The sequence below is a fragment of the Phycodurus eques genome, chromosome 17 (assembly GCF_024500275.1).
Source record: "Phycodurus eques isolate BA_2022a chromosome 17, UOR_Pequ_1.1, whole genome shotgun sequence".
In the NCBI taxonomy this organism is placed as follows: domain Eukaryota; kingdom Metazoa; phylum Chordata; class Actinopteri; order Syngnathiformes; family Syngnathidae; genus Phycodurus; species Phycodurus eques.
The window spans coordinates 12,576,185-12,599,136 of NC_084541.1; the positions used below are offsets into that span (position 1 = coordinate 12,576,185).

Below are 22,952 nucleotides of genomic sequence, written 5' to 3' on the forward strand. Positions count from 1 at the left end.
CGGAGGGCGCAATGGTGTGATTGGCAATATCCTGGTACACCTGGTCAGCGACAGATCCGTACACCTGGCTTGCAAGAGCGCCGTATATGACCCCATCGGCGCCTTTTGAACTTGTAATGCCTTTCAGGGCAGCATAGGTGGGATCAAATGATGTGGTGTTGTAGAAGGAGTTGTGGACGCTTTGTTGAACCTGCAAAGAGAGACGTGAGAATGTAAAACAGGTGAACACAGTTTGTTTTAAGGGATGTTTACATGTTACATGACCATTTTTACCAGAAAACTGATAAATATGTGCCTTTATGGTTGTTCTATTACACTGTATATTCATTAGTGTTCAAAAGGTATGAAAATCATCACTATTATCGTGGCCACGATTATTTGTATTATGGTATTAGATAATAGAATGTCTTTTAATTCATATAAAATATATTTATATTTATATATTTAAAATTAAAATCGTATTACACTACTTTCATATCATTTATTATCATGTCATATCATCTATCATATGTACATAACATAACTTTCTTTTTATGTCCGACCCTGTTGTGGCTGAAAGGAGGTCTGTGTTGCAAATATGCGCTGCAAACGCAACATACCGCAAAGTGACTTTGTGTTGGGAAATTAAAGCATTGTTAAGGTGAACTTGCATTGTTGGATGTGTACAATTCCAACTGAATTGGTCAATTGGACCAGGTTCTAAGTCGGAACTGGTTTTCAATTTCCACCCCTCCAACCTTGCTTCCGCATGCAGCCATGCCGCCCCCGCTGCTCCCCTGTCTGCTTGATGCTAAAAGTCTGCTGCTTCGTAGCGCCACTTGGTCTCGCTGCGAGCATCGCAGTTACAAACTCAGTCACTGGATGGTCGTAATTTCAGCAAGTGCTGGTGATCATAAACTAATTTACTGCAGATATTGACTATTTTTGGTGTCATAGGCGAAGAATTTTGGTCATAAAATCCATGACTGTAAGGAGCCAATGCAAAAGGTTGGCGAGTGGCGACCAATGTACAGTCGGATAATATTGGAATGATACGGCTCTTGTTATTGTTACAGCTTTTTGTTGTTGTATTAGACCGATGAGTCTGACGTCAATTTTTTTCCCCAATATTGGGCCGATAGTTATCGGGCATCCCAACTATTATTCGCTTACTTGTATTGGCAGTCCGGCAGCAGCTGCTGCGGCTGCCGCAAGCACAGCAGCGTGACTCTGGTGATGCTCCATGGAGCCAGCTGGTCGAGGAAGCAGACCCTCTCTACCACCTGAAGGGTAAAAAGGGAGCAACATGATGACGTCAAAAGTGTCCGTTTTTATTTCCAGCATTGTTTCAAAACCTTTATTTATAAAAAACAAAACAAAAAAAACACACCGACTGAATTCCCAGAAGACATGAGCTGGTTGACCAAAGGTTGAGCTTTGGAGAGCTCTACAGCCAGCTGACGGCCCTTGAAAATTGTTCCGTTGAGCGAGTCAATGGCTGCCATAGCCTCCTCTTTCCTTTCCATATGCACAAATGCATAGCCCACATTTGAACATAACCGAGCTGTAGCAGACATAGAAAGAATGCTGTTAGTGAACAGAAGAGAACAGATCAATCGTGATGATTTACGCTGCACGTTTAAGTGCTGAATTCTGATTAAAGGCCTATACCCTTTTAGTTTTGTTTTTTTTACTATTTCCTTTAATCGTAATTGTGTTACTTGAAAAATGCAGTGTAAATCCAGACGAACATTTTCTATACATAAAATAAATAAATAAAATACTAATGGATACATGGCATATTTACTTAATTTATTAGTATTCTTTGTACTTGGGTATTGTGGGGGTCACCTTTGACTTTATCACAATCTAAAACTCTCCCGAATGTTGAGAAGAGGCTGTGCAGGTCATCTGCAGAGCATGTTGCGCTCAGGTTCCCCACAAAAACTTTGGTGGAGTTGGGGGGACGGGCACGTGACTCCTCCACCACAAGTGGTCTGCCTCGGTACTCCTTGCCGTCCAGATGGCGTATGGCCCTGGGGGGGGGGAAAGCATGCTATTAATTCCTCATCTAAATGGGACATATAATGGAAAATTTTGTTTTTTATGCTTGTATACAAATAGTTGGTTCTCTGGAGTTCCCAACTTTAAAGTGTGAAATTAAGAGAGTAAACCATTAGTCAGCACCCTACTTCTGAAAATGTGTCTGAGAAGTCCTTTAAATTTACAGTGTTTGAGGGAATATTTCACTGTCATAATACCTGTCGGCGGCTCCGTCTCCCTTCAGGGTAACGAAGGCATACTGTCTGAGCAAGGAGCAGGTGTTGATCTCCCCATAGGGAGCAAAGAGCTTGTTGATCTCATCTTGGGTTGCATCTAGAGGAAGGTTGCCCACAAACAACTTGACGTTGTCTCCGCTCATCTTCTGTAACAACCAGGCATCTGCAAAAAACATGGCACATGTGTCAGAATTGTGAAAATGATGGATTAATAACTTACACCAGGCTTGCCCCGTTATGTCGATCGCTAGGGTAGCGTGAGTAAATCGCGATAACATTTGCCGCTTGATAGCCAAACAGGAAAACCAACCAAACGTATTTTCGGACAGACAGACAAGCACGCATGTACGTTCAACAGTGCCAGCAGCTGCAAAATTCAAGGAAGCTACTGAGTTGCCCAGTTAGCCTAGTTTAATTCTACTAGGATTGTTTTTCTTGAAACCTTTCAGTTGTACTTAACTTCTCCATGCAATTTTAAATGAATCATTCAAGTGCCGTTTTTCTTATTTTCCTATTTTAAGTGCAGTGTTAATGTTCAAACTGTATATATAATGTTAGACATCAACATTTTATCCAGTTCAGTGCCAGGACATTTTTTTGATTTTAATGAACAGTATAAGTTTTACTTTTCAAGTAGTATAGCACATTTTTAGATGCAGTTCAGTTGCATTTCCTCCTTAAATTCACTGCCATTTACAGCTGTTAAATTCAAGTATCCATGTTAACGTGGACGACTGGCAGTGAATTTTACTAATTTTCTTTAAGGTTTTAAGGTAACATTGAATATACTTTACAGAAATAACTCCTCTCTTTTTGAATACTTAGGCCTACTACACTACTACATTTTAAGGTTGTTGATGGTGGTACTTGGAGAACTGCATTTTTTTAGCTGGTACTTGACGTAAAACAAATATAATACAAAAAAAAAAGTTTGAGAAACACTGCATTAGATTACAGCTGATGACAATCAGTTTCACTCAGCTACTACATACATGATACGTATCACTGCTACATCGAATTATTTCAAAACAAAGTTGAATCGGAGGGAGCTGACTTGGGCTAACAGGTCCAATAGCTAAGCAAATCAACCCGCTAGCTTCACGTCACCGACACAATTGTGGGCCAAATATACCAGGGAGCGGGTGAGCACACAGATATGACTTTACTGGTAAACTACATAATAAAAGTAGACGCGTCAACAAAAGTAAGGCCGGCGACGCGACGGCTGGAAACGACATCTTGCATAGCTGGCTAACGTTAGCTTAACTAGCTTACATCTGCTAACGATATCGCAACATCAAGAGGACTTTATTATCTTATTTCGTGTGTTTTGCCCGAATTGGAACCATATAAGTGTAATGACAACTCTGGTTTCCGGACGTAAACCCCACGGTGCCGCTATTTCACACAAACAAAGCGTGGATAGCAACGATTTTAGCTTAGCATTTAGCCAACGGAGTCCTTACCCAACGCGGTCCCCGGAGCTGGATTTCAAATTGCACATCCGGCTCGCGATTCGACAGGGGCGACAGGGGGCGCACTTCCGCCACAAAACAGTACCGTCATTGCGAACTGTATTTCTTAATAATATATATATATTTAAATAATATTATTAACAATAATGTATCTTTAATTGGTTTTCTCTTCCGCCGCCCCCAAAATAAAATAAAATAAACGTTTAACACTAAATTAATAGCTGAGTCTGAAACACAAGACTGTGGCGTCACAACTAGAGTACGAAAACATTTGTCTTTGACAAATTTATCTTAAAAATATTTTAAACCGCAGCATGCTTTGGTGTAGTAGCTCTCTATATTATTCATATTAGTTATTTTATTTTAATGTTGTTACTTTACAAATATTTCCAGGTGATATCAGGTGAGAGGGAGGAGCCACCGAAAAAGAAGAAGGAAATGAAGTAGAAAAGGAAGAGAAGAAGGAGACAGCTCTGGAGTTGAAGCACGTCATGACAGGCCAAACTGTTATTTTCTGTGGGAATTTATGATAATAATTGATATCAACAATAATTGGAACATGTTGTGTTACCCAAAGCGACTAAAAGTGTGGAAGGGGCAAGCAGGTAAAATTATTTTTATTTATTTATTTATTTTTAATATAAATTTGAAGAGGACCGTAGCTGCTGATGTTGAAATATGAAGTCCAGCCATGCTTCATTCATGTTACATAATGCATTATAATGCTGTTGTGGATTCAATCTCCTTGTGTAAGTGTGCACTGTATTTTCCACATTTGTTTCCACAGCTCCCTAGAAGCTCCGTCTGCACTGTCTTGAACCAAGTCTGAACTTGCTGGCACGGTCCAGGATTGATCACGCAAGTGTGTGCAACGCTTCCTGCTGTAAAACAGTGTTGCTGCTTGTTGAATTTGTACGAACCACACTTGCTACAATGGATTCAATTCATATACAACTGTACTAACAAAGAGTTGGGTGTATGGTGCTTTCAGGTGAAATTTCAGCATGAACCTAAATTGCCCTATAACCTTTACAGGTGAACTCAATTTGACCTTCTCTAAAATGTTTAATGCACATGTCCAACATTCCAATGTTTCAGCAGTTTTTGCATAACTTGCTGTTTTCTAACAAGGAGCTGAATGGCAAAATTCACAGCAGACCTTGGATCCATGAATGGACCAATACATTATTTATTTAAACAGTGCTCTTCGATCGTCAAGAATTTGAGGGCCTTTATCTAGCACAGGAAACAGAATAATTTTCTCAAATTCACACTTTTTAGTTGATAAATATTCTTTTTCAAAATCTTGGCACTACTGGGTTTGCCTTGGGCCCCCAAAGGGCTATATACGCCCCTGATTTTAGATTCAGAAAAATGTATCCCCATCTGACAATTTAGACAACAAATCAACAGTACAGTCACAGAAAAGCATAGAAGTGGACATCAGTGGAAATTAGAAAATTTTGCCATTCAGCTCTTTGTTAGAGGAAAACAAATGAAAAAAATACTTAAACAATGAACAGTTGGACATGTGCATTCAAAAGTTAAGACAGGGTGAACTTAAGATCACCTGTAAAGGTTATAGTGCATTTTAAGTTCATCCTCAATTTCAAAAACCCAATATCCTGAACTTTTTGAAGTTGCATATGTGTGTGTGTGTATATGTATGTGTATGTGTATATATATATATATATATATATATATATATATATATATATATATATATATGTATATATATATATATATATATGTGTATAAGCATATATGTATGTGTGTATATATATATATATATATATATATATGTGTGTGTATGTATATATATGTGTATATATATATATGTATATATATATATGTGTGTGTGTGTATACAGTGTATATATATATGTATACAGTATACGTTAGTTTTTGTAGATGGCACAGCAAGAGGAGCCCCTGTATGATTTCCCGGAGCCCACCCATGCGACAGAGCGCAAGTTCCAGGGCCACCAGCGAGGAGGCGGGTCTCTGAGAAGCGTCAGCGTCCTGGACCGGCTCTTGTTGACCGTGCCCGTCTGGCTGCAGTTGTCAATCAACCCTGCCACTGCCCTGCACATTCTGCAGAGGGAACCTCCTGGGGTCAGACACATAAAAAACAAACAAAACAAAAAAAACACCTTTTTTGGCTTTTCTAGCCTCCCTTTCTGCACTGGACAGTTCCATGTCTTGTCTTACAGACGTTCCTGGTGCGAAGGTCTCGCACATCCCAGAGAAATGTGCTGTGCGTGCGCCTGGTGGATGACAGCGTGCCATCCTTTGTACAGCAGTTTGGCATCAGGGAGGAGCATTCGAGTAAGTCATGACAATTAGTGATAATTAAGAATTATATCATTTGACACAATCCAATCTATGATGCTGGTTCATTTCCATGTTTGTGGACTTTCCTAATGCGTAGTTGTTAAAAATACACAACGTGTAATTCTCTTTGTTTTATGTTTAGTTCTCCAGTAAATTTCAACTGGTTTACAGCACTCGTATCTTAAGTGTTTGGTCGAAAGTCAAAGCAAAAAATCGTCTGAACAATAGCGTGTATCTCGAAAAACTCGTAAGTCGGATTGTTCGTATCTCAAGGCACCACTGTATTTATGTGGTAAAATGAATGTGCTGTGGTAATTGTTGTTGTCAGACACTTTCCCTTGTCAAAATAAGTTCAAATTCGGGCTCTATGGGTTTTGTTTTGACTTTTGGAGCACATTTTTCCAGAATTGAACAACTTTTATGGGCACTTGATGTTGAACGAATGTTTCCTTGTCAATTTCAGCTCTGTCTCTGGAGACGTCAGCGATCAGCTTTCCAGACCTCCCGAGACTCGTTTCATTCTATTGCGTCAGCAGGTAAAAAGATCATCTTACACTTATTTTATCTACCATGCTGTGTCCTGTTGTTTTATGTTCTACATAATATACATTGTATGTTTTTAAAAGAATTAATATTAACTCATGATACTTGTGTACCAGAGATGTATTGCCCTTCCCTCTGGAGCTTCCTGAGGCCATCGCTAAAGCAACCTCCCACAAAGAGCTTGAGTCCATCTCTCACATGGGAATAGGTTGGTTTCTTTAAAAACATGATGCAATGAGAAAACAAATGTCTATTATAGATATAGATTTGTGGATTAAATATTGAGGGAATTTTTATAAACAGCTCCTCTGAGGTTTTATATGGGTCGTCTTGGTATCGTTGTGTTTATTATTCTTTCGATGAATTAATTTCCTTTTTCGGGGGCACAATTTGCCCCAATATGACTTTGCAAGCATGCGTATCCTCATGAAAATGTATGGGTTTTCTTACGGATCCCCAACACAACCTCCCAAAACCCATTCAGTAGCGCCCCCTGGGAAGTTAGAAAAGATTTCACCAGTTTCAACATCAACATTATATTGGGCGGACATCTAACAGGATGCACGAAAAAGTCTCAAGGTCTAATTTTGGGGGCAAATGTTATGAAAAAATGGGCTGGGAAAAGTTAGAAAAAAATTGCCTGTGACACCAGTTTGATTGACATGAAATTTGGTGAACACGTCTATCATGGAATGCACAAAAGTCTCAACGAGCCTTGCCCAATAGCACCCAGGCTAATTCCATGATAAAGGGGCAAGTATTATAAAGAAAAATAAAAATTGCCCCAACACCAGTTTAAAGGGTGAAATTTGGTGGACATTTCTGTTATAACATTGTGTTTTCTTTTTTTTTTAATGTTAAACGCACATCAATTTGTTTTTCTAGAATTCTGGAGCTCACACCTCAACGTCCGAGGGCCGCGGGAGCCCCCGAAGACCCAGACAAGCAAGGAGAAGACACCAGACTCTTCAGTCTCAGCGGCACCCACTGCTACCCTGCAAACAGCCTCTTCAGCGCCACCTGTTACGCAGCCCGAATCGGACAACCAGACGACTATCGCTGAATGTGACCAAAAATCTGACCCGAATTCCGCCCTGTTTCGCGAGTTCTGTCCAATTGAGACGCGCAGCCCCAGGGAGCTGGACTGCGGCTCAGGCCTGGGGGCGCTCTGCTTCATCAATCCCCTTTTCTTGCAGTCTCACAAAATCTTGTCCAGACGCCGCCTGTTGAAACGTAGCATCAAGGTGCGGGTATCCACCGAGACGTCCAGCCTGATGTTGCCCCCGCTCGCGCCACCGCCCCCGCCCCCTCTTATGCCCAAAACTACAAGAAAGTGTAAAGCCCGGAAACAGACTCCACCCGCACCCCTGGACTCGCAGTCATCACAAGATGTCCACCCCTCATCTGCAATGGAGGAACAAGTGGAGGTCAAACTCCCGTCATTGGTGGAGCATCCTACCGATGACCCCGACTACATGCAGCCGTCCTTAGCCAGCACACCCTCCGTCTCTCCCTCACTCTCTCCTTATCCAGCCGAATCGGTTCCACCACTTCCCCCCAAACTGTCTCGCAGTGCTTGCAACCCTTCTACTACTTCCCAATCCAGCCCCTTGCAATATCAATTTCCATCTCTTTCACCCAGGGCTCCTCTCTCCCTCTCTGCCTCCCCCTATCAGTCCCCATCTTCCTCCCCTGAGGTGCCCTTCTCTCTCTCGCCCTTCTTCTCGCCTTCCTTGGCTCAGCTGGTGGAGGCCAGTCAAATACCGGAAATGGAAGCCAGGGAGGAAGAGGGAGTAAATGAGGATAAGGGAGTGGAGGAATTACACAAAGAAATGGAAGCTGCCTCTCTGGATGGCACAGATAGCTGTAGTTCCTTCAGTAGTTTTGAGGGGGAGGCAGAGACCCCACAAGGCGGCAATGACACTGTCCAGCAAACAGCATCTTAGTAAATTTATAAATGGTGACAGTATTCAACATTCTCCCTTTGTGTTGAACATCTTCTAATTAAATTAAGGTATCAGTTTTATCAGTTTTGGTATCTGAGTTAAAAAATAAATCATTCAGGATACAATATAATGTAAACTGTTTCTAATAAAAATTCTTTTTTTTGTGTATGGGAAAAATATATATATATTTTTTATACACAATGATTCACATTTTAGCAGTATGGTGAATTTTTAGATTTGAATATATAATGCATATAATATGACCACCCAAAAAAAGCAGAAATCTCATCATGCCATTGTGTGTACAGTCTATTATGAACAGTCTTGAGTGAATGGAGGCTAAAATACAAATGTTTAGGACTGACTACATTTAGTTTTTCTCTGAATAAACTAAATGAATTTATAGTCTATATCCCCATAAGGTACATTTGAGATGACAATTTTCCATTGAACTTCATATTTATCGTATTAGAATTCAAGTTGTTAGGAATGCATATTGAAAAAGTGCCCTACACTTAACTAAGCAGCAAAATATGGGAGCTTAGACCATTTAGCAACATGCTTCTGTTAAACAGTACAGTCAGCTTGCAAACGAGTACTTTAAATTTCTGAAAGGCTTTTATAACCATTACACGAGGAAAGAGTGTTAAGCTTGACAACATACTACATAACATAAAATTGAACAAGTGTAAATATTTACTCTGAAACTAGCTGTTGTTTTGGCCTCCACTGAAAGACAAAATGCTGGTAGTAATGTCACCCAAGACAGAAGTTACCACACAATGTCAGGGTGGACAGCAGTTTCAGGGAGACATGAAAAATGTTAAATATGATTATGGAAATATACACGATCAAACTAACAAGTTGGCATGTTCTCCCCATGTTTGTGGATTTTTACTGGAGTACTGTGGCGTTCTCCTACATTCCAAAAATATGTTGAAGACTAATTTATCCATAGGTGGGAATGGCTAGGCTTCTATACAGTATGTGCCCCTTAACTGGCTGGTGACCAGTCCAGGGTGTACCTCTCGCTGCGATAGGTTCCCGCCCACCCACGATTCCAATGAGGACAAGCGCTTTAGAAAATGGATGGGTGGTTCATATGCAGCTGCATAACTTTAACAATACAGCTGTACTGAAAATTAGTATTTAAAATGTCCTTTGGTCCTGAAGGGAAAAACAAGATTTTACAAAATGTCCCGCTAATGCCCAATGGTTCAAAGGAAGAAAAGAAAAAGACAAGTTTTATCAAACATTTCTTCACTATTTTCTGTTTTAGATCCTTAGTAAATAATACGACAATGAGGCGGAAATGCATTTCATTGTTTTGATTTCAGTCTATAATTAGAAGCTATGGCAGTGTTTTAACAGTCTAAATATAAAATTAACCACCAAGATAGACAACTTACATCAATACATGTTTTTGACCCAGTCATTCACATAGAATCGTGCTTTGTTGTAAGTCAGCAAATCTGAAATACAGGTTGTGTGTGTGTAATGCCAACTCTGGACCAGTGCTGTTGTTTTGTCTACAGTCGATCTCTTCTAGTTTTGTGACTTTCTACGATGTGGTGAATGGTTAAGTCAATAATGAAGACCAGTTAAGACGCCACAAAAGTAAAATTGAGGGGGAAACCGCCCCGTCCTTCCCATCAACACCAACAGGAAGAATCCACTCTGCTCAACTCCAAGAGGTCGGCCTCAAGTTTGTCGTTGTCTTGGAAGCGCTCGATGAAGGACTGAATCAAGCCTGATGTGCTGCCTTCATATTCCACTAGCTCAACACTCTCTTCTGGAAAAGCACAAAAGAGAACCAAATAAGTTCAAGAAATGTGTAAATGGCAGTATACACGCATATATACATTTACACTTGTTCACCCATTTAGGTTTTTTGGGGGCTCAAAAGCCCTGGCTAATAGGAAAATAATAATTGGTGTCAAGGAAGTACGTTGACATGATACATCTCGACAGAGCCTAACATCTATGGATGTCGGGGACGAATTAAGTTTAGCCTGGGTTGGTTGTGGAAGTCAGTCTTAGCCACATGTAAAAAGCACACCCACACTTCCGGTGCATTTTTTTCTCACAATCAAATCATCATTTGTCATTAAAGCTAATGTTGTATAATGAGATTGAAATGATAAAGTGTTGTGGGATCTATGTTAAACTACAGCGGTACGTCGACTTACGAGTTTAATGTTGAGCGTGTGGCTCAATCTTAAATTTTAAGACGCGAGATGTTGGGCAGATGTCACGGCTTTCGCTGCTGCCATCTAGTCATGGTGTATCTGAAGCACGCTCGTACATAAAATTTAAGTTTGCAGATTGATTTATTTTTTTCCCCTCAAAAAAACTGAAGAATAGAATTTAACTCAGAAAACTAAAAATGGTGCACTTGTAAGTCAAGGTACCACTGTATTAATGCAGGCAATTGAATTTTTTTCTTTTTGGAGGGGAGGATTCATTTACTGGTGTTTTTTTGCTATTTGCGGCAGGGCTCGTTCACTATCCCCACAAATAGCTGAGGTTTACTGTATACACCCAAAATGGGCGTGGTCCTCTGGTGAAGGGTAAAAACATACAGTACCACTGATTTTGGTGTTGGCTTGGACAAACATCTTGCGATCCTCCTTCCGCAGCAGCACCGTATCACGAAGGCGCAGGAAATTGTGTGCCCCGCCCTCGTTCACGGTAGAGTAGCCCTCATAGAGGGATCGGCCTTTTTCTACATCTGCTGTCGACTTGAAGACCTACAAAATGGAGGACGCTGTTTAAAAAAAGGTTTGGTAGGCGTAATTTTCCAACAACCAACCAAACAAACAAAACAAAACAAAACAAAAATCCATTATGCTTACAAGCTTCAATGCAATATCCATTCTTAAATCAACCTACCCATCCAAAGTGGTGGCAGATTTTGCTAAATGATAAGTTTTTAGTGACATGCTGGGGAAAAATACCTGCAATTTACAAAGGAACCTGTGGATGGCTTCTTTTCCGACAGTGTGGATCTTGCTCCTGTCAAGTGTGATGCGAGCGTCGGGTTTGCCGTCGGCTCCTGTGACCTCCTTCAGGCCGACCAGGTCCTCACCAGCCTCCAGCAGCACGCGGAGGATCACGAAACGAGCCTGCATGTGAGCCTGGAAAAAGGGAGAAATGTTTCATGTAAGATATACTCAACAGATAACTCAGTTTTGACTGACACCTTCAGATAGGTATTAATTGAACACTATAGGTGCATTTCAGCAGCACGGTGGACGACTGGTTAGAGAGTCAGCCTCACAGTTCTGAGGACCCGGGTTCAATCCCTGGCCACGCCTGTGTGGAGTTTGCATGTTCTCCCCGTGCCTGCGTGGGTTTTCTCCGGGCACTCCGGTTTCCTCCCACATCCCAAACACATGCATTAATTGGAGACTCTAAATTGCCCGTAGGCGTGACTGTGAGTGCGAATGGTTGTTTGTTTGAATGTGCCCTGCGATTGACTGGCAACCAGTTTAGGGTGTACCCCGCCTCCTGCCCGATGACAGCTGGGATAGGCTCCAGCACGCCCACAACCCTAGTGAGGAGAAGCGGCTCAGAAAATGGATGGAGGTGCATTTCATTAAAATAGAATATTGTGGAAAATAATTTCATGACAGTAGTTAAATTCAAAAAGTAAAACTCAAATACGCCACAATGTTATTTTTCTGCTAACAAAAAACCCCAAAATTTGAATATTAAATTAAGTACCGAAACAACATTTTAATATACAAATTAGGTAGGAAGACACCTTCTGAAAAGTATTTTCCTCTGTATTTAATAAATCTATATACTGCGGTACCTTGCGAAGTTTAATTTGTTCTCAGACCACACTTGTAAATCGAAAAACTCATATCTAAAATCTTTCCACATTAAAATGACTGGAAATTAAAATCCGTTACAGCCCCCCCCCCCCACCCCTCTAAACCATGGGAAATAGCATTTTATAATGTATATTATAAAAACATAACAACATAATTAAATAGAATATACAGAATTATGCATAAAGATTCATTCATTCCGGCTCCTTCTGGTGTCACGACTTGACCACCTGGGGGCAGTATAATGCAGTCATGCAGAGACATGGTGATGAGTCTCACAATTACCAGTACTGTCAGTGGCTCAGTAAGCTGCAGTAAATATTTTTTTATGTAGAGGATAAAGAATGTATGCCTTTAAGTGTTACATTGTGTGTTTACATGTGTTGATGCCCCATCTGTGTTAAAATAGCTGCCATTTAAAGCGTTATAACACCGCCATATAGATGTTCAGTTGCCCATCTATGGTGTCATGCTTTTTTTGTTTGTTTTGTTCAGTTTGACAGTAAACTTTACCTAGGAGAGGCATTAAAAAACTATTCACCATCTGCCAAACTGTTGCTCTTCGTGAAGTGAGTTGAGTTCACTTCACAGCGCTCGTATTTCAAGTTTTTGCTCAGTAGTCAAAAAAACAATACAAGCTTGGCCGAACAACAGCTATCTTGAAAAACTCAGTCCGGTCACTCGTATATCTCAAGACACCACTGTATTTTGGAGTTTCATATTTTGACTTGAACTACTGAGATGAATTAACTTTTCTATCATATTCAAATTTAATGAGATGCACCTGTATGTTTATTATTGAGATTGCAATTTGCAGAGGTGTACAACTGCACTGCATCACAGTGAAAGCAGTTTCCACCAAAATACCTGAATAATGACAACAAAAGCACTCACTAACAACAGTAATGTTACAGGACCACAAGTTTTAATGACAGCTCACCTGTCTCCACATCTTGCTCTCAGGCGTGTAAAACTCCAGGCCCAGCAGACCCCCTCGCACCATGCTCAGCCAGTTCACGTAGACCACATCCTCTGCATCCTGGCCCTCGTGACCAAAAATGCTGCAGCACAAAAATAGCGGTGACTAAGATTAAATATCTTTTGTCTTGGCCAAAATCTCAATGATCACTACCTACCTGATTACTTTCTTGTTCAGAGACAGATAGAGTCCCACACACTCTGCCCTGCATTCTTCATAAGAGGAGGCGAGGGTGGAGAATTTACTATCCCAAGTCTCGTTGTCTTGGTACCAACTGGAAACCTAGAAATACACGCACATCATGAGGAACTACAGCTCTGCATCTAAAGCGCCATATTATTTGAGAACACAGCTTGTATTACGGAAAAGTGACTTTTCAATTACTTGCATACAAATAGTTGAGTCTCTGGAGTGCCTCCCCACTCAAGTGTGAATCGGACTTTTTATTTATTTATTTATTTTTTTTTTTAAAAACAACTTGCTGGTCGTCAAGGTACCACAAACCTGTGTTCATGATTCCAAGGGTATTTTGACTGAAACATGTCGCACGCGTATTATCAAGACAAGTGTGAATTTGTGGAAAAATTGTAAATTGTACATGCCACATAAAGGCTGTATTCACACTGGAGGTCCAAGTGCCCATTTCTGATTTAATGCCTATGATTATTTTATTTTATTTCCATGTACATTTCAAGTGACACGTATCTGATATGCACTGACAAATATCAGGTACGCATCTGATTTTCATCCACATTTGGAAGAGGCCCGAGTATAGAAACTCACCAGCTCGCCAGTTTCTGGGTTGATCACTTTGCTCTGTTCAAAGTTGAAGTTCCCCTTGTTGTCCTGTAGAGGGAGCCACACATACACATAGTCAACTATGTAATTTTCAAAATGTTGCATTTCCTCACGGTCAGGGGATTTTTTTGTGTCCCCAGAAACAGTCATCCCTCCATTCAACCATTTTCTACACTGTTTATCCTTTTTAGGGTAGCCAGTGAGCTAAAGCCTATCCCAGTTGACTGTATGAGAGGCAGTGTAAGGAATTAAGGAGTTGCCCAAGCTGGCCTCGTAAGGAAAAAGTCCTGATGGAATTCCTTCTTCCTGGTTCTTTTAATGTTTGGTTGGCGATCTTATTTCCAAATAAGAATTCTGATACACTGATCTTGTCTTTTGAGTATTTAATACAACAAAATCAGAAATACACGTTTACAAGGCTATGGTTCAGTGGACGACAACAGCGCGTTGTGACTCTCTTCCTTCTCTCGTGGGATGCGGAAGCAGAGAGTCCACTTTTCAGATAACAGTCAGTCCCCTTAGTGGCACTTTATCAAACTAGTTCTTGCCTGTTCTCAGCCTGAATGTAATCACTATGCCTGTAGTGTGTGCGCGTTCATAGCAGTGTGGTCAGCTATAACAAAAAAAAAAAAGCTAGCGTGTGTGTCCTAGTGTCCTGTAAGCAGCAGCATAGAAATATACCTTATAGCAGGGGACACCACAGGCAGCCAATCGCAGTAAAGGTGATACATTTCGATATTATTGGTCAGAATTTGTTTTTTTTCTTTTACAAATTATTAGCCAATCTAGTGTTGAAAATATCTTGAGAGCTAATCTCTTAACTATTGGACACTTCAACTGTGTGAGGAGTCTCATAACGCCACCTCTTCCTCACTCTGTGAGAGCCTTGCTGTGTTTTATCTCAACAAGAATGAAAGTCGCAATGTGTAAGAAATCCTTCATTGATAATGAGTGAAAATTGTTAGGTTAGATTTGAGTACACTTATGACTCTTAGACCTTTGAAACAGTTTGGGAATATGATGTAACCACTCGTTAGCGTTGGTTAACTATTAAAGCCTCGCTCTTGTCCAAGGGCTCATTGAGTCGACAAACTTTGATGAGCACTGCTGGCAGCAGCGACATGCTGTGTCTGCACAATTCTAAATAAATGACTACGTAACTAAATTAGCGATTAATCATGATTTTGGGAAGGTGTTGTGTTGATAGTGCACAACAGTATACCATAGCAATGAAACGTGTAATACCAACTTTAACAATAGGTTGTTTGGTAACTGCAGTTTTTTTTCCCCATTCATCTTCCATTCCGCTTAACCTCACGTGGGTCGCGGGCGTGCTGGAGCCTATCCCACCTATCTTCGGGTGAGAGGCGGGGAACACCCTGAACTGGTTGCCAGCCAATCGCAGGGCACATACAAACAAACAACCAGTCAAACTCACACCTACGGACAATTTAGAGTCTTCAATTAATGCATGTTTTTGGGATGTGGGAGGAAACTGGAGTACCCGGAGAAATCCCAGAACATGCAAACTCCACACAGACGGGGCCAGGATTTGAACCCCGGTCCTCAGAACTGTGAGGCGGATGTGCTAACCAATCATACACCGTGCTGCCCTCTGCCTTTTTTGGATTTCCTGAAAACAAGTGGTTTTGGAGCGATGATTTGCTAATACAGAAATACAGATATTCTTGTTTGACAGACCTGGACGAACAACTTGCCGCTTCCATGTCCCAACAGTTCATGCAGGCCGACTTGCACCTCAAATGATGGAGTCTTCCACTTGACAAACAAATCCTGGCACAAACGGACACACAAATGCAAATTGGGGAATGGGATGAGTGCGTGTTATACAGGTAGCAGTGGCTTGAGATCGAACGGTCATCTTGGGTGCCTCACCTTGTCATCTTCCTCCAAGAATGTAAGTTTTTCTTTGTTTGTAGAGTAAGCCACGGCCAGCACATTTCCTAGGGAAACATTTTTAAAGCCCTCCGACTGTCTGATGTCATCATCTGGTTAAAGAAACACACACGGTTTTGAGTGGAATAATGTTCACAAACATAAATAAATAAGTAAAATTAAAAAAAAGCTTCAAGTTAGCGTACGTACAGTTGGGAATGTTAATGCCAGCTGGAATGCCGCTGCCAGCGAAGGTGAGGACGTCGAGCGAAGTGAAGTCCGGTTTAAGGAAAGTGTCTTTCTCAAACTCCCTTGGCCAGGGAAGCTCGGGGAGCAGCACTTCTGCCGAGCTCACGAGTTTGGCAAAGCGCTCGCTCATCGCCTTGTTCACGACTGCCACGAATCCTAAAGTGGACACCACAAGTAGGTTGCTAAGGAGAAGAAGTGCAGCAAAAAGGTAGAAAACCTGTCAGGAACAAAGCTACCTTCAAACTCTCCTCTGGAGCCAAAGGGGTCCCTGTAGCTCTCAATGAAGCCGATGTAGCTGAGAGGAGGGTGGGGAGAAAAATGTTTCAGATTTATACCAGAACCTGAAGGAATGATTGGGTCATCAAGTCATACAGTATATTGGACTAGGGCAAGGATGATCAGGCCTGCCATGTAATTGTAAAAACAAATGAAGCCTCGGAGTAACAGAAAAGAAAACAACTTGATATATTATAAATTTCTGTGATCATTGAGATAGATAGATTTTTTTTTTTTTTTATGGCTATCAGATGACTAAAGTGTTACTTGTTGAAATGGCATCTACAGCGTCATCTTTTATCCACACAAAAACAGCATTATGGGTCAGTGAAAATTAGATTTTACACCGATTTTAATCGGTATCAGGAGGATATTTAGCATTTTATTCTGATCGCCTTTAATGTCATAATTCGCCGATCCGCTCAATGACGTCATTGATCGGCTCTGCGAAAGACATTTACTCCACGTCGCCGCGTGCACAGTATATTTGAATCCAAAAGCTAGTTTATTTGTAGCGTCTTTTGATGTAGTATTGGAAATATTTGACGGCCAATAAAGTTAATTTAAAAAAATAATAAAAACGGCGGTGTGGAACAGGCAACACGTCTGAGACAGACAACACGTAATGCCCGGATCAAACTACAAGACAAATTTGCTCTTTCACGCACCAGTCAACATATTTCCATCTCAAGCCTTTATCACCCTAACCTGCTGCACATCCTTCCCATCTCTAGCCCTCTGCCTGGCCAACCTGTATAGATTATTTTCACCTTCTTTAGTGTCCAACCTGACATACACGTCGTCATATGCCTCGTTTGGCCTTTGCCCTGTCGCATCTCAATGTATTCCTTTCGCCTCTCCTCGGTCCTCTCAGTGTCCCACTTCTTAGCTAACCTTTTTCCTTGTATGATTTCCCAGTATGATACTGTGAGGTTCCACCACAAAGTCCCCTTCGCTCCTTTCCTGCCAGAAGACAGGATACTCTACTGCCTGCCTCTCTGATCACCTTGGCTGTAGTGGTCCAGTCTTCTGGAAGCTCCTCCTGTCCGCCGAGAGCCTCTCTCACCTCTTCCCGAAAAGCTGCACAACACTCGTCCTGTCTCAGCTTCCACCACACTCTCCCAACATTTTTAGTTCGATATTCCGGAGGAATGCTACATGTAGAGGTCCAGCTCAATAAAACAATATTTATATGATATACATTCATTGCACACAGAATGAAATAGTATGTAGAATCAAATGGTTTTTTTAAAAATAATTTCTCATAATAAACCAAAATTCAGAGAAAAAAACAGCATTACATAAGGAACTGTCATTTTATTTAAATTTTTTTTTTTTTTTTTTTTTAAATTGAACTACTAAACAAACAAACATTAAAATTTATTGAGATCCACCTGTATATGCTATTAAAATTGTGCCTTTTTCAAAAAAATATTTTGAATAATATCACAGCCTAGTACTATGAAGACGAACATCACACTCCGATTCTCACCTATGGACAATTTTAGCATCTACAATGGAGCCAACGTGTATGTTTTAGTAATGTGGGAGGAAGCCAGAGTACCCGGAAAAAAACCCCACAAACAGAGATGACTGTGATCCAGACATGCTATCCAACCGTGTTAAAAAGTCATCCAGTTTAAAAATACATCTTTATTTTGCCTTTTGCTGTTTACATTGGTTAATGTAACTATGGTTAAGTGTCCTCACCTCTCCACAATTGGTCCCTTGTCTTTGATCCAGTAGCGTGAGCCCTCCTTGTGGGCTTCCACCGAGCCCAAGGTGAAGCTTTGCCTGTACTCTTCAAGCATCTTCTTCTGATTCTCATTGGCACCGTGGGCCTGTTTTGTTTGAAACGACAACCAATTTCAAATCTGGATTAACAGTGGCGAATTACTTTAAAAATTATCAATTCTCTCACCCACCTGAGCCTTCTGAAGATAATAACAGACCCTCTCCATAAGTGGAGCATAGTCCCCCCTTTTCACTGAGAACTCTTTTCCCTCAAAGTCAAAGCACCCGCAGCAGGATTCACACTCGCCATCCACTGTGGAGCCTGTGCAGCAGTCGTCTGCGTTAATACATTTTCTAGCATGTACCTTGTTAATCCGGTGACCCGCATTTATGCTATTTTGGCTACTTCATTTGACGACTGACCTTTCTTCACAGCTGAGGCCAAGCGCACCTCATAGCAGGTTTTCCCGCCATTTTCCCTTTTAAACAGCCGGGTGTTGTAAGCAGAGAGTTTCTGAAGAACACAAGTGACAGTTCAGCATATCTCATAGAAAATATGATTAGTTTTGAAATAGTTTATACCATTGCTTGGCAAAGCATGGCCATTGGGCCTCATACGGCCCACTCTGATCTTTAATCCAACCCACCATTGCATTTGTACAATCAAGAGTCCTGTTATATTTGTTGTATTCATTTAGCAGTTTTCGGTACCGTTTAAAAATGAAAAAAAAAAAAAATACATTTTTTAAATCTAATTACTATACTTGATTAATCGATGAAACAATCCAAGTATTCGATAGCGACAGCCCCAATCAAACCTCCAAGCGAGTCAGGCTTACCTTCGAGTCAAGGAACTTTTGAGCCAGCTCAGCATCTTCCATACAGCAGTTTCCAGAGAAGTAGGTGGTAATCCCCTGAAGAAAAGCACAGCATGACAAAACATGAGCTGCAGTATGACCAACAACTATCCAAAACAACACGCATATAATTTTAAGCAGTCTGTATTTTAAAGGTTACAAGCTCCCACTTTGTCACTGAGGCCCAGTTGTTTCTGTTTGTCCTTCAGGGAGTAGATGAGACATGAGCAACTGTCCCAGAGAGCACCCGTCTCAGTGGGGTCCTCCTGAAATGCCTCGCTGGCCCTCACCAGTGCATCCAACTTGTCCTGTGTTGGTATAATCAAATATGATGAATAATACATCTATGGATTACAGTAACAAAAAATAAAATTTAAAAAATACATTAAAAAAAAACATCATTTGTGAGCAGTACCAGTACTTCTCCCCTTTTGATGTAACTCAGTTATATAATTTTTACAAAGTTTAAATCATCCATTCACTCTGTTGGCATTGATTACTCCTTTTGCTGTGACTTAGATTTCTATTGAAGTCCCACCTTCTTAGGGGGCGTGACATATTTTTGATAATTGAAGCATCATAGGAAGGAATTTACATCAATTATTGTAGCAGCATCACTGATTGGTCATGATGTCATTTAACATGATGACATGTTAAAGGTCCCATATTTTGGCTATTTAGACCTCCATAGAGTGACTCTCTAACATGGACTTAGCATAAACGTGTCAATTTCATTTTAAAAAACACCTTGGATTTGTCATTTGAGTGTCCAGAAAAGGTCCAACTGACAGCTACTTTCTGTTTGACCCAGTTTTGTATTCACTTTGTCCATTTTAAGCTAAGACCGTTAGCTTTCCTCTGATTGATTGCCTCTGTGTAGACAACGTACTTGTGAGCGGGAGCGGAAAGGGAAGTCAGAGATCTTCACTAGTGACGTAGATAAGCTTGAGAAATTCGAATGACCTGATTTCAGGCTTTTCGGCAGAAAAACGTCTGGGACTCAGGAATGCGTGGACAATTTTAATTCATATTTCACATGTTTACTAAGGCACAAGATTATTATTATTACTATTACATCTAAAACACTAGAAAAGTAAAGCAAAATATGTCCCCTTAAAGCATGTAATAATTTACAAAAGTTATTTTTGTTTGTTTGTTGTTTATAAAGGGCTGTATGTTGAACAGAGAGAATTAAAATTTGTCAGCAGCAAAATAGGGCATGCCCAACAACATATCAGAAGGACTGATAGTGAAAGTTTTTTTATTGGTAGACTTTTCCGTTTTTCTTAATTAATTGATGTTTGATTTAGTCAAAAAGAACAAATGTTTAAAGGAAGGTAGACCTATAAATATAATACATTATTGTGCCATTTGCAATTTGATTTTGGCATTGTCTTGTGAAAGGGCTGCAGCGATTCATCCAATTCCACTGATACTTTGGCGGAAGTAACAGATATTGTGCAATGCATTTCAATTCAGAGACAGTAGAAATTGCATCATAACCAACTGTAAAATACACAAAACCGCTTTGTACCTTTGGCAAATTTGGGACAAACTTGGAGTCTCCGAAAGACTTGTAGTTTCCCATGTTGGCATAGAGACCTGCTGCATACACCAAGAAGGCCTGAAGACGAACAGGACACAAAAAGTAGTTCTTTAAGCACAACAAATGTGTGCATTGAAACAAAAAGAATAAGGACGACGTACTTGGTACTCCTCTGAGCTCAGTCCGGCTGCTGTCGCTACAGCTTCCAGCTGCGCAGGTGACTGCTTTCGGAAGATCCTCTGCAGCAGGACGAAGATGACTGGCGACTCCGGGGATGTTTGCAGGAGCACAGCGAGGCCTCCATACCTAAGACAAGGAGCAGTGGTTTCAGTTTCGGTTTCATATATATATATATATATATATATATATATATATAAAATATACATACATACATACACACAACAAATTATGATTCCAGAAAAAGAACGTAAAACTAAAAATATATGTAAAGACTTCACAGAAAGTGTTTGTTTGAGCGAGAATAGCATTTGCAAGTACGCGAATGGTCAGAATGGTTCCAATTTAGCCTCAATCTGGGCAGGGTTGTAAAATAAGGTTGAAATGATAGTCTTTTTAGACCATCACTTGGAGAATATATATATAGAGTGTACAATATTAATACAGTAAACGACTGCAAATTTGAAGTTCGGCATTCACAAATACACATAGTCACTCATTTGTCATGATTTTATTTTTTAACCTATTCACTAGGGTTGGGAATGATAAACAGATACAATCGGATAACGGTTTGTAAGGTTAAGAGATACTACGATCGGTAGCAGACTCAGCAATGGATTCAAAATCCGCCAGGAGTCCTTGTAAGTATACTAAGCATATAATCTTTTACGCAACAAATACATTAGCTGCTCCCCCTGGCCCGAGAGGACAGCGAGGTCAATGACATACCAGGAAGCGCGTGACAGGTAGTGGGCATACATCTTCTCCTGCGGGGAGAGCAAGCGAAAAGCCTCGGCGCAGTCGAGAGTGGAGATGCCAATGTCATTTGGTAGGAAGTACTGGGAGTCCATCATCTTTGATTGTGAGGTTGTCACCGATGGGAAGTAGCTAAACTCTGGCAGGAAGTTTGGGGGGGGAGAACAGACATATAGATGATGATTGTTCCTTTTTCTTTTCTTAAGCTATGGAAATGACTGTGTGCATGCAAAAAAAAAAAAAAAACAACATGTATGGTACACTACATAAAAACTAGTCTTTATCCATTATGATGTTTCTAAACAGATGACTGCCATGAAGATTTGAGCAATTGTAGCAGCAGCACGTTCTACAAAGGATACTATATATCGTTACAATTTACCCCACTTAAAAGCAACACATATGCATGGTGTTTATAGCCCCCTTTCTGCACTACAGCACAAATGGTTGCTTATTAGTGGAGAAAACCAAGGTATGGAAGCAGAAAGGACAAGAGCACAGAGATATTATTTTAGATCTGTCTTTCACTTTCATTTGACGCCAATGGGGGGGGGGGGGGGGGGGGAAAGGGCACCTCGAAACTGAAAGCAACTAATTCAAACATTAGTCAACTAAATTCCACGTTATCCAATAACTTAAATATCAAGACTATATACATTTGGTGTAATGATGCAAGTTTAATCGCCAGGACAAAAGAAGAATTAGCATTCATTGCCGATTGCTTATGTGCATTATTTTTTTTTTGTGAAAGAAAACATAGAACTACGACTTCTACGAGCAGGAACTCAAGTCACAACCTGTATTTCATAACTTGTAAAACTATGTTGTATGTTTAATTCACTCCTGTGAGGATTGCAAGACGAATTATCGACAGCATGTTACCTTGTAAAGCTCGATAGCTCCAGCTCACGTCAAAGTGCAGTCTCACGCTCGCGCTCCACACTTCCTGGTATGTCCTGATTTAGCCCCACCTTTTGACCTATCACAGCTCGTATATTGTGATTGGCAGTAAAAAGGACCAATCACAATGAGTCAGTACTGGGTTTTGGGAAGGTATTTTACATAATTTACGCATAAGTATGACCCGCCTCCCAACCTATCACAGCGTGTATATTGTGATCGACAGCAAAAAAGACCAGTCACGGATTACCGATACCAGTTTCTAATATATATATATATATATATATATATATATTTAAACGTTCCATAACAAGAGGCTAGGGATTCATATTACGTGCTACTATTAATAATAGCGTTATATATAATATCTGTGTCTCTGATCGTGGGCCGTGA

The 22,952-nt window shown here is 40.6% G+C and overlaps 3 protein-coding genes across 11 annotated transcripts in view; 1 reads left to right on the forward strand and 2 right to left on the reverse strand.

The window, feature by feature from the left end:
* The window catches only part of LOC133416332 (RNA-binding protein 4B-like), a 10,639-nt gene extending 6,867 nt beyond the window's left edge, over window positions 1–3,772 (reverse strand). For all 4 annotated transcript variants that reach the window (XR_009770242.1, XR_009770241.1, XM_061703178.1 and 1 more), the window contains exons 1-6: window positions 3,725–3,772; window positions 2,241–2,421; window positions 1,831–2,015; window positions 1,370–1,543; window positions 1,153–1,262; window positions 1–190 (exon numbers count right to left, since the gene is read on the reverse strand). The exon at window positions 1–190 is cut by the window's left edge and continues 89 nt beyond it. Coding sequence is in view for 2 of the 4 variants with exons in the window: in XM_061703178.1 (XP_061559162.1) it covers window positions 1–190; window positions 1,153–1,262; window positions 1,370–1,543; window positions 1,831–2,015; window positions 2,241–2,401 (820 nt within the window). In the remaining 2 variants the exon portion in view is untranslated. The remainder of the gene's footprint in view (window positions 191–1,152; window positions 1,263–1,369; window positions 1,544–1,830; window positions 2,016–2,240; window positions 2,422–3,724) is intronic.
* rin1a (Ras and Rab interactor 1a) overlaps window positions 1–8,721 on the forward strand; it is a 22,051-nt gene extending 13,330 nt beyond the window's left edge. Inside the window, exons 2-8 of one of the 6 annotated variants that reach the window (XM_061702195.1) lie at window positions 4,127–4,338; window positions 4,521–4,724; window positions 5,644–5,847; window positions 5,946–6,060; window positions 6,530–6,602; window positions 6,726–6,817; window positions 7,495–8,721. In XM_061702195.1, coding sequence (XP_061558179.1) covers window positions 5,644–5,847; window positions 5,946–6,060; window positions 6,530–6,602; window positions 6,726–6,817; window positions 7,495–8,555 — 1,545 coding nt within the window. In that variant the 5' untranslated portion in view covers window positions 4,127–4,338; window positions 4,521–4,724 and the 3' untranslated portion in view covers window positions 8,556–8,721. Of the gene's footprint in view, window positions 1–4,126; window positions 4,339–4,520; window positions 4,725–5,603; window positions 5,848–5,945; window positions 6,061–6,529; window positions 6,603–6,725; window positions 6,818–7,494 lie in introns of those variants that run through there. The other 5 variants (XM_061702194.1, XM_061702197.1, XM_061702198.1 and 2 more) reach the window with 5 other exon arrangements.
* A 1,061-nt stretch (window positions 8,722–9,782) lies between these two features.
* dpp3 (dipeptidyl-peptidase 3) lies at window positions 9,783–22,597 on the reverse strand. Its single transcript, XM_061703102.1, has 19 exons — window positions 22,542–22,597; window positions 21,633–21,798; window positions 20,888–21,032; window positions 20,715–20,804; window positions 19,351–19,488; window positions 19,163–19,237; window positions 18,747–18,837; window positions 18,515–18,645; window positions 18,300–18,430; window positions 16,550–16,608; window positions 16,275–16,469; window positions 16,065–16,177; window positions 15,870–15,962; window positions 14,154–14,216; window positions 13,528–13,652; window positions 13,332–13,452; window positions 11,513–11,692; window positions 11,143–11,305; window positions 9,783–10,347 (listed from the first exon to the last, which is right to left on the reverse strand). The coding sequence occupies exons 2-19, from the start codon at window positions 21,755–21,757 to the stop codon at window positions 10,208–10,210; spliced, it is 2,178 nt and encodes a 725-aa protein (XP_061559086.1). The 5' UTR covers window positions 21,758–21,798; window positions 22,542–22,597; the 3' UTR covers window positions 9,783–10,207.
* Between the last annotated feature and the right edge of the window lie 355 nt (window positions 22,598–22,952).